The 11,016-nt window shown below is 34.6% G+C and overlaps 1 protein-coding gene across 1 annotated transcript; it reads left to right on the top strand.

Moving 5' to 3' along the window:
• The first annotated feature begins 3,948 nt into the window (after positions 1-3,948).
• LOC125854520 (glucose-6-phosphate isomerase 1, chloroplastic) lies at positions 3,949-10,770 on the top strand. Its single transcript, XM_049534097.1, has 14 exons — positions 3,949-4,734; positions 5,233-5,349; positions 5,931-6,029; positions 6,329-6,412; positions 6,739-6,882; positions 7,265-7,330; positions 7,637-7,705; positions 7,800-7,907; positions 8,598-8,650; positions 8,810-8,948; positions 9,455-9,611; positions 10,018-10,096; positions 10,225-10,291; positions 10,385-10,770. The coding sequence occupies exons 1-14, from the start codon at positions 4,201-4,203 to the stop codon at positions 10,517-10,519; spliced, it is 1,851 nt and encodes a 616-aa protein (XP_049390054.1). The 5' UTR covers positions 3,949-4,200; the 3' UTR covers positions 10,520-10,770.
• The last annotated feature ends 246 nt before the right edge of the window (positions 10,771-11,016 follow it).

Here is an 11,016-nt window from a genome sequence, read left to right as displayed (position 1 = left end):
AAGGTGAATTTCAGCATCAAGTACCCATGACAAATAGTTCTTTCCAGAAATGTCAAGTGCCACAAATTCAAGCTTTGATAAATTCGACATGATGAAAACTATCATAAAATAGTTGAGTTAATAACATGATTTTGATTTCTTTATGATGAAGATAAATTAATATTTCAAATGATTAAGAATTAGTATAAAATATATCATATGCATGAATATGGGATGTTACAAAAGCATGCAAACTCATAAAGTATGAAACGGTAAATTTAATATATATTCTAATTATTTTACTATATTTATTACTAGTTCAATAGTTATTAACGCCAAAGCTACCGTAAGATTTTAAGTCATATTTAATATAATACTATTATTCTTTATGACACACCAATAGCTATCATAAATTTATGACAAGAAATTAAAATACTTACGATTATTCTAATTAGCATGTTATCATATATCCTAGTATTTAATTTAGAGTTATAAGTTACTAGCATATAAACAACATAAAAATATAAACATGAAACATATTGATTGTTATGCCTAGTAAAGTATCATACAAATACCTAAAGCAAGTTATATATTAAATCGTTGATCAAAGACTTATGTAAGTCCTATTAGATATGTTATAAACATATAAATNTAAATTCGACATGATGAAAACTGACTCGGAAAGAAAATTGATTAACTTTTTTGGGAAAAAGATAATTCCGAATTAAGTAGGTCTTAATTGGTTAGAGATTCGTGCTGATAACGTGTTGTAAAATGAGAGCAAAATATAATAATACTAAACAAGTAAGGAAGACAAATTGTGATGAGAAGTATAGAGGGGAGAATATTATTTAATCTTCTCCAAGTGTATATTTCCTAAGGGTGAAGACTACCTTTTATAGGATGTTTAAACCATCCTTTTACAACATTTGACAATACGTTACTATAATATTTAATTAATATAATAAATGGATACATTACGTTAGGATAGATTAAGAGAAACATCCACACAATTACGTGGATATGTAACAATTGTTTTTTTTTTAAAGTTTTATCTAGATAAAAATAATAAAACGCAGGTCTAGATACCCGCTAAGATGAGAAAAATTATGAGAGAATTTTATCTAATCCGAAAAGGCAAGAGACAATCCCACAAAAGAGGCAAACCAAAAAAAGAGATTGAATTGAAGAAAATAAGGAAAAATCGATTAATTAGGCATACCTGTTGGTGTTTTTGGCATTTCAATTTTCAAAGTCCTTGTTTTTTAATTTTTATTATCTCCTCAGAATAATGAATTTTTTAATTTAATACTATATATTTATATTTTTGTCGTAATATTTCACAAGTTATATTAGTATCTTTAAATAATAAACTTAATTTTAAGAGTAAAAAGCATATAGAAATTGAATTTAGAACCTGTTTAGATGGACTTATAAATTTATGACTATTAGCCTAAGTCATACGTTGTGGTCTTACGAACCTTAACTATGGATATTTGATACTTAAAAATATTTTTTTATTTTATTCAAATATTATAAAAAAAAATTGATTTAAAAACATCTAAAATAAACTCTAATGGTGTGAGATTGGAATTCAAAATTGTGAAATTATATATTTCAACTATACGACTTTGAAGTTGAAATCATCAAAGTCAAACTTAAATAAAATGTACTATCACAAAAATATTTGGTTATTCTAATTAATAAACTGAGTCTTCAAAGCTTTTTATAGAAATATAATGAAATTTGTCAATATTGATTATAAATCAAGTACTTTTTAAATATATATATAAATTATCTTAAAAAGAATCATAAATATATAATTTGATTTGATATAATTGACGTTTTGACAATGCAGTATTTAAATTATTAGCTATTATACGAGCTCTAAAAATATTATTATTTTTAATTATGAAACCATAGAGTTGACTAACGATGAGTACATGAATTATTCTGTATAATAAAATGTTAGTACTAAACTATTAGTCTACGGGGGAATCCTTCTTATTTTTTTCCTTTTGAGATAGTGAATTACCATGATTTTCTTTTTAAGACATGTATTTAAATTTAAGAAATGGAGTAGGTGACATTCAATTATTTCTTCTTTCTTTTTTCTTTCATTACTGGTTGGAATAAAATAAAAAAGATTTGTGAACTTAGTAAGAGAGAAAAAAAATAATGCTACAATAATAATATACTCACAAGTGTAATATGAGAAATGAAATGTGTACACAAATCTTTCCATATCTTTAAAAGGTTGAAAGATTGTTACAGATAGATCGTCAACTCAAGAAAAAAAAAAGTAAAAATAAAGTTTTGAAAAGAAATATGAAAGTGCAGAAGTTATGACAAATATTAAAAATAACACGATACAACTACAACAAAATAATACAATAATAATCAAAGTAAAAAAAAAAATTAACACAAACCAATCATCTAATAATTAACACTAGCTATCTTGGGAATTATGGAAAACAAAATACTACTACTATTTTTTTATCTGGGAAGTCCCACATTGAGAGTGCTCCTTAAGGTGACTCCGTACCGAAGGGGACTCAAACTCGAGACCTCTTGATTAAGAATGAAAGAGTATTTATCACTCCACCATAAATCCTTGTCGGTAAATACTACTACTATTAGGTTCACGTAAAGAATTACAACTATAGAAAGAGAAGAAAAAGTTGATTTTTGTCTAACAAAATCTATGTAAATAAAATGGTACTATTAAAGTTGAATTGAAATAGAAGCACAAGTTGATCTCATTAACTACTTGGACTATGACAAGGTAGAACAATTTGAATGGTTGCAACACATCCAAATCAGGTGGCCCATAATGCAAAAGGAATTGAAGCAAATGTTCCTCAATCAAAAGTGACAACATTTGCCAATTTCACATAGGAAGAGAAGAGAAGAGGATTAATTGCACATCTCTTGTGTTAGTTGTTACCTATTGTATACATTGAAGGATATCAAGTAGAGGCACACCTAAAGAGTGAAATGTTGGTAGTGAATTCTTTCATTTTTTTACATAGATCAAGATACACAAGTGTATAAAATTATTTCTACATATTAAGTTTTGAATCAAAAACTTAGAATCTTGAACCTCCTAAATATAAATTTTAAATTCATCACACACCTCTTTTCTTTGTTGATACTTCAATTTGTTTTTTGTAGAATTTTGTAGGGTTTATGGGGATGTAAGGTGTATGTAGATCTTACTTCTACCTTTATGGGATAAAGAGGTTGTTTCCGATAGCGAAGTAGAGTTGCAAGAAAATAATATGACAAAAATTATATCAAGATTCAAAGGAAATGAAGCAAGAGATAGTAAAACTTTGAAGAAATAAATACTAAACACTACTAATAATAAGGTTGCGAGGAGATGGGGCGAGCGCCAACATCAACTACCTACAGTACTAACATTGTGCCCTAATCCTCGATCTCTACACCTTTCAACTTAGGGTCATTTCCTTAGTAAGCTAAATGTATATCATATCTTGTATAATCACCGCGTCTCAATTCTTCTTCGACCTACCTCTACCTCTCTTAGCTCCTTCTACAACTAACCTCTCACACCTCCTCCTTGCATGCCTGAATCATTTCAGCTTCACATTCCTCGTATCGTCCACCACATAGGTCACTCCTACATTGTCTCATATAACTTCAGTCCTAATCATATCTCTCCTAGTATATCCACACATCTATCTAAGCATCCTCCGTACACCAACATTGGTCCAAACACCACACTAGAACTACCAAATATGAGGTGAAATATGTCCAAAATGCCTACTAAAGATACATGATATTTGTTGAAGAAGAAACCGATCGAATCAAACAACATAGAAGAAGAATATCCAAGAAGCCGACCCATGTCCTTGGACTACCACAAAATAGCACCAATACCTCCAAAAAAACCCAAATCATCACCAACCAATCTCAGACACCAACCCCATATCAACTTCTTGTTTTACACTTCGAAAAAATTTAATACTGTCACATACATACCCTGTATACAAAAAAAAGTAAAAAATATCAACCAACAATGACCATCACAGCACTAGTATAGTATACAAAGAACCCCCCTTTACCTTCCAAAAGCCAAATAAAACCAAAAGGGTCTTTCTTTTTTTCAACTATGGCTTCTTGATCTCTCTTTCTCTTTGTTTATATCGCTTCCTAATTTGCTTTTACAGCTATTTTTTTAATTGGGTGTGTGAATTAATGGCTTCTTCTTCTCTCTCTAGCATCTACTCACCTTCTTCATCTTTCAAATCTGAAGTGAAATCCATTCACAGAATCACTTCTTCCCAATTGGGTTCAATTTATTTGCCCAACAAATCAAGATTCCATGTTCACGCGGTGGCGCGTGAGGTTTCAGCGAGCTTGTCGGCCGGAAACAATGACGTTGTTCACAAGTTGAAGGAGAATGTTGGGTTGGAGAAAAACCCGAATGCTCTATGGAAGAGATATGTTGACTGGCTTTATCAGCACAAGGAGTTGGGTTTGTATTTGGATATTAGTCGAGTTGGATTCACTGATGGGTTTCTTGAGGAAATGGAGCCTCGTTTGCAAAAGGCGTTTAAGGATATGGTGGATTTGGAGAAGGGAGCTATTGCAAACCCAGATGAGGGTAGAATGGTGGGTCACTATTGGTTGAGAAGTCCTCATCTTGCTCCCAACTCATTTCTCAGGTTGCAGATTGAGAATACTCTTGAAGCTGTTTGCCAGTTTGCAAATGATGTCGTCAGTGGTAAGGTCAGTTGGTGTCAACTCTGCTTTTTGAGTTTCAGCTAAAAGTCCATCCTTTTATTTGCTTTTTTTGTGCTGCATTAAGAACCCCTAATTTGTGTTGAAATAGAGCACTTGTAAAGCTGATTTTGCAATTGAGGTGTAGTTGATTGCCTTTCGGTCGGCTCAAATAATCTTAAGCTATAAAAATCTTAACTTTGGCCATTTTTGATGATCTCTATTTGTTTTTGATCAACCTAGAGGCATTTCAAGTTGATATAGTTAAAAATTTGTAGGATACGAGTAATGTAGTTTCAGTGATTGTTTGGGAATGGAAATAGTAAGTAGTAATGAGCTTATAAGGAGCTTTTGACTTTAGAGTTGTTATGTACTTTATGTTTCTAACTTCTAAATCCTTTTAAGCCTCAACATCTGAAAGCATATTTTGGCTCCTTTGATTGATTATGGGCTGTTGTATCCCAAAGCTTGGTCAACTTATTGTGAATTACGACATCTACTTTGCAGATCAAGACTCCTTCTGGTGGCCGATTTACGCAAATTCTTTCCGTTGGAATTGGTGGTTCAGCTCTTGGACCACAATTTGTGGCTGAGGCATTGGCACCTGACAACCCTCCTCTGAAGGTAAGTGGCAATTGTGTTCAAATATCAGTGATTGATGTGTTTTGAAATTTCTGGGGTAACTGAACTCACTCTTTTAGCAGTAAAGTATTTAGGTGTATTACCAAATTTTCCTCAACTTCAAATCCCGTGAGAACAAAAGAGGAATATGTCTTCTTAGTCAGTTTCCTATATCGAGCATATTTATCAACATGTTGTGAGTACCTATATCATAAAATTTCCAGTATGTCGCCATCTAATGTGCACCTTTGCTTAAACTGGTGCTGCACAACATCAAAGCCAATGCAAGTGACTTGACTTAATCCTATCCCTTATTCTTGCATCTGTAGTGATCATGATGATATTGTTCTCTTATTTGAAAAGCACTAATGGGGTTCTCCACTGAACTGTTTTCCTCTCATTAAGAGTGCAGATAAAGTCAAAACGATGCTAAGTAACTTGTGCTGAAAACTTAATGATGAAGGATTTAAAATATAAATTGTCTTTTACATAGTTCATAATAAATCTTCCTTATTGTATACATGTGTAGTACTCTTGCTTACCTTTTTTTTTAATCTATACCATGCTTTATCATCTTTTGGCAGATAAGATTTATCGACAACACAGATCCAGCAGGCATTGATCATCAAATTGCGCAACTTGGCGCTGAGCTGGCTTCAACACTTGTTATTGTTATTTCAAAGGTGGTTATGCATCTAGTTTCTGTTTTTTTTTCCTTAACAAAAATAGAGAATCTTTTTTGATAACCAAGAGATCTCCAAGGGCTAGTGACGCACGGTTCGGAACTCGGAAGATAATGAGCCAACTCCTCGACCCTCCTCCACTTAAACACCACGCTTTTGTTCTGCGGCAGTGTTTGAACCCGTGACGTGCGACTAACCTACACATCATACGTTGCACTCTCACCACTATGCCAAAGCGCTGGGGGCTGCTTAAATAGAGGATTTTCTGATGCTCTTTTTGATCTTTTTATGTTACTTAGAGTGGAGGCACTCCAGAAACCCGAAATGGCTTGCTAGAAGTTCAGAAGGCCTTCCGTGAAGCTGGCCTGATATTCGCAAAACAGGTTTTGACCTCAGGTTCTTTTTTCTGCTTTCATAATTTTTAGCCATAAGGTGGAGTAGCTTTCTGATGAGTATCGTATTTAGTTAAGCAAATGAAAGTTCTGTGTAAGAGAGTTAAATTAACATAATGACCGGCTTACCTCTGTTTAATCTGCATCTACTGGTTTAGGAGTTTTAGTAGGTCTATGAAAAGTTTCTGCTTGGTCTGTTATCCTCTGGTTCCGTCTTTTTGTTCACTCTCCATTATAGTATACATTGCAGACTGTGCATAGCATTGTTCTTAAATAGTTCTCACTTCTCATTGTTGCTTACTGCCACTCATGTGCAGGGTGTTGCCATTACACAAGAAAACTCATTGCTTGACAACACTGCTAGAATTGAGGGTTGGTTGGCCAGATTCCCTATGTTTGATTGGGTGGGTGGAAGAACCTCTGAAATGTCTGCAGTTGGTTTACTTCCAGCTGCACTTCAGGTATGACACTCCTAAAGTCACATTTCTAATCTCAGTTTGTTTATATATCACAATTCACTGATTTAAACTTCCCAAACTTCTCGACTCAATTCTAGAAGAACGAATATTTCATGTAACTCTCACAAGTTTCAGAAATTCAAATGCATTTGTGTAAATGAATGTGATGATTGGTGTGGTATTGTCTTTATCAAATTGACTTATATACAACCTCCAGAACTTCTTAAAACTTCTAATTTTACCAAGCATGTATTATTTAAGTAGGATAACACTTACAATCCAAGGTCAGCCAGACTTTGTTGCATAGAATGAGACACAGGGAATTATTTCATCTTGTCTTAGAACATTTGTGTCACATTACACCTCATATATATTTTCACTCCAGGGAATTGATATTAGAGAGATGCTTGCTGGTGCTGCATTGATGGACGAAGCAAACAGGACCACTGTGGTACGACTATATGGCCTTTTTCATGTTCTTTTGGCATATAAAATACTCTTTTGTATTTGAAGTTTTGGGAATAACTAGTCAATCTTCCAAGTACATACAATTGAAATAAATTTCCTTGTAGAATTATAGGAGCTATAGTTTCTTTTTTTTGGCTGACTTCAGGAATACATAAGATGGGCCATTATCTATTTTTATACTTCAAGAATCTGTCTTTGATTTGTACTAGAACAAATTGATGATTGCTATTGCACCAACTTATGAACAAATTGATGATTGCTATTGCACCAACTTATTATTTGTCATCAGGTTCGGGATAACCCGGCAGCACTTCTAGCTTTGTGTTGGTACTGGGCAACTGATGGAGTTGGATCCAAGGTCTAGTTCACCTTCAGATTTGTGGTTGTGATGTCGGAGGAACATATAGTTGTGTAGTTGACAATGTGGATATGCTGTTTCTTATCTCTTGCAGGATATGGTTGTCCTCCCATACAAGGACAGTTTATTACTATTCAGTAGGTATTTACAGCAGCTTGTCATGGAGTCTCTGGGGAAAGAGTTTGACCTGGACGGTAACCGGGTATATTTCCTATAGTTTCCAGCTCTTAATTTTTTCAGATTAAAACCACACAGAATAGATGCATTTCCACTTACTCATGTAACCCCAGACGTGCACCAACTTAAGACAACCACCTCTCATAAAAGGAACCCTGTAATTACTTCTTTTTAATCTTGTAAAGATATGGTTGGCACCTAGATCTAACTTAACCCCAAAAGTTAGCTTATTAGGAAAGAATTGTCCAAGTCCATATAAGTAGACCACTAGTCCATTCCCCAACCAACGTAACAAATGTGGGACTCTAACACCCCCCCCTCCCCCCTCCCCCCCCCATTCACTCCTAGGCCCAACTGGATCGTGGACCAGGAGCCCAAAATGGGTATGGACCTAGCTTTGATACCATGTAAAGATATGACACATGTGCCTAACTCAACCCCAAAAGCTAGCTCATGAGCAGATGATTGGCCAAGTCCATATAAGTACACCACCTGTCCATTCCCCAACCAATGTGGGACTCTAACCCACTCTAACAGATCCTATAGTATCTTTTGTGTACCTGCTTTGTCCTTTCTCCACTTGACTAGGCTATTAATAGAAGTTCAGTTATGAATAAGATCTCCCTTCATTCACCAATTCAGATTGTTGATAGAATTTCAGTTGTGAATAAGATTCCCTGGTGTTTATGTTTATACTATTTTTTTCCATTCACAGGTGAATCAAGGGATCAGTGTTTATGGAAACAAAGGGAGCACAGATCAACATGCGTAAGTTTAAATTGTACTTTTCACTCATCACTAAAGAAAAAATAAACAAGAAAATGAAAATACAGAGGCTGGTGTACTTTCTTTTGAAGCTTGTCTAAGTATTTTCTAACTGGTCATAGTTTCACCGTAAATTTAGTTTCCTCTTTTTCTTGTTTCCAGCTATATTCAACAACTACGAGAAGGTGTGCACAATTTCTTTGCAACATTTATTGAAGTATTGCGTGATAGGCCCCCTGGTCATGATTGGGAGCTTGAACCTGGTGTTACTTGTGGTGACTACCTCTTTGGAATGTTACAGGTTAGTTCTTCTAGTAATATTTTAGTTTAGTAGAGAGATCGGAAGCGGGAGTGAAGGTTTAGTGCAAGAAATGCAAGATGTTCTAGAGGCTTCATTACAGTGAGATGTTGAATGTTCTATAAACTGACCTACTATACAATTGATAGTTGATGAACAGAAGATAATTGAGATGACACAATCTTTTAGCATTCTACTAAAAAGAACAAGTTTCTGATTAATTTGTAAAGAAGTTTGAATTGTCTAGGCACTGTGTGAAAAAATTCCCAGCTTTTTGTATACTTTTTAAACTTGTCAGTACTTCCTTGGTAATGATGTTAATAAAAAATTTACCGTACCAAAAGAGATTTTTGTGAATGTTTGACCCATGGCCTTTATCACAGAATCTCATGATTTTTTATTTATGTTACATACATTTTTCCTTACACAGTAACGATCTTTTGTTCTTTTGTGTTTTATTTTTCTTGCTATTTGTAGCTTTATTCAAAAGGTTGATCCATGTTTTTCAGGGAACAAGGTCAGCTCTGTATTCGAATGATCGGGAGTCCATCACAGTCACTGTGCAGGAAGTGACACCTAGATCTGTTGGAGCTCTAGTAGCACTCTACGAGCGAGCTGTTGGGATTTATGCTTCACTTGTCAACATTAACGCTTATCATCAACCTGGTATTTCCTTTATCCTTTTGTTCCTTAAATGGACTTCAGTGAGAGCTTAATGCTAACGCTTGTTTATGTAAACCAGCGCTAATTAAACCACAAGTCTCTGTCTATCCTGTATCATAGTTGAATCGTAATTGGATAAGACTTCCAGACGAGGATACCATATTGGCTAACTGGTTCAGTTGGTTTTGTGGCCCATTACAACTTCTTCTGTTTTAGTTTTATGTCAAGATCTCTCTAGTGATGTTTATATTAACACATAAGATCTGAAAATAAAACACGAGATCTTCATGTGGTCATTTTCTTCCGTTCAAATTGTAAAGGGGGTTCAACCATTTCCTCTTGGCTAATTCAATTGAAGTTAATTATGTCCTATTCATGCAAGGCCAACTAACATCTATTATGGCGTCAGGTGTGGAAGCTGGGAAAAAAGCTGCTGGAGAAGTTCTTGCGCTTCAAAAGCGTGTCCTTCAAGTACTTAATGAGGCCAGGTATGTCGATGGGATCTTGGTTCTCATTATTCTTGCTTGGGTTGAAAAATACTGATGCAAATTCTTTTCCTTCGAGTTCTCTCTTTGGTGAGACGACAGCTAGTAACTATGTTATTTTCTTTCTCCAGCTGTAAACAGCCTGTTGAACCACTTACTCTGGATGAAATAGCTGAACGTTGCCATTGTGAAGACGATGTATGATCCATCTCTATATGGCTTCCTTCATTTTTTCTTTATTTACACATACAAAGGTTGCAAATTGCTGACTACCCTTTTGCCATTTGGCAGATTGAAATGATCTATAAGATTATTGCACACATGGCTGCTAATGACAGAGCTCTTATTGCCGAAGGTAATTGTGGTACTCCTCAGAGCATAAGAGTTTATCTGGGAGAGTGTAATGTTGACGAGTTATATGCCTAGATCTTGCATTGAACATTCTGATGTTTCTGCATACATCCGAGAAATACATATGTGCCCAAGATAGGGTCCGGCCTTATGGTGGCTGATTATTGGGGATTCATAACTTAAAAATCCATTTTTTTTCTTTTCAAAGCACCATGTTCACACATCTATTAGCTGTATCAGAGAGCATATTGCTTCCCCATGATCAAATAAATTTCAGAAAGCTGAGTTTGTAGACATTGCTGCTGTTTATAATATGCTTTTCTTCACCCTCTTTTATCTTATTGATTGGACATACATACTACAAGTAAAACCAACCAATTTCTGATGATACATTGTGAAACTTGACATTCTATTGGTACTGTTGTGATCTTTGCCTGAAACTTAGTGCAGAAAGAATAGTTGGTCTGTAAGAGGTGGAATCTTCATAGAGATATATTTTCTCGTGGTCCAATCCTGTTAAATAATACTACACTTGTCCTTCATTGATTGTGTAAGGTTCTCCAAAGGGGAGA

Source organism: Solanum stenotomum, chromosome 2 (assembly GCF_019186545.1).
Source record: "Solanum stenotomum isolate F172 chromosome 2, ASM1918654v1, whole genome shotgun sequence".
Lineage (NCBI taxonomy): Eukaryota > Viridiplantae > Streptophyta > Magnoliopsida > Solanales > Solanaceae > Solanum > Solanum stenotomum.
This window is presented reverse-complemented; position numbering and strand designations above follow the sequence as displayed.

Excerpts from the sequence above, each read along its gene's own strand:
- LOC125854520 (XM_049534097.1), top strand. The coding sequence starts at position 4,201 with ATGGCTTCTTCTTCTCTCTCTAGCATCTACTCACCTTCTTCATCTTTC. Across the intron at positions 6,413-6,738 it reads GCCTGATATTCGCAAAACAG|GGTGTTGCCATTACACAAGA; the intron begins GTTTTGACCTCA and ends ACTCATGTGCAG. Across the intron at positions 7,908-8,597 it reads TTGACCTGGACGGTAACCGG|GTGAATCAAGGGATCAGTGT; the intron begins GTATATTTCCTA and ends TTCCATTCACAG.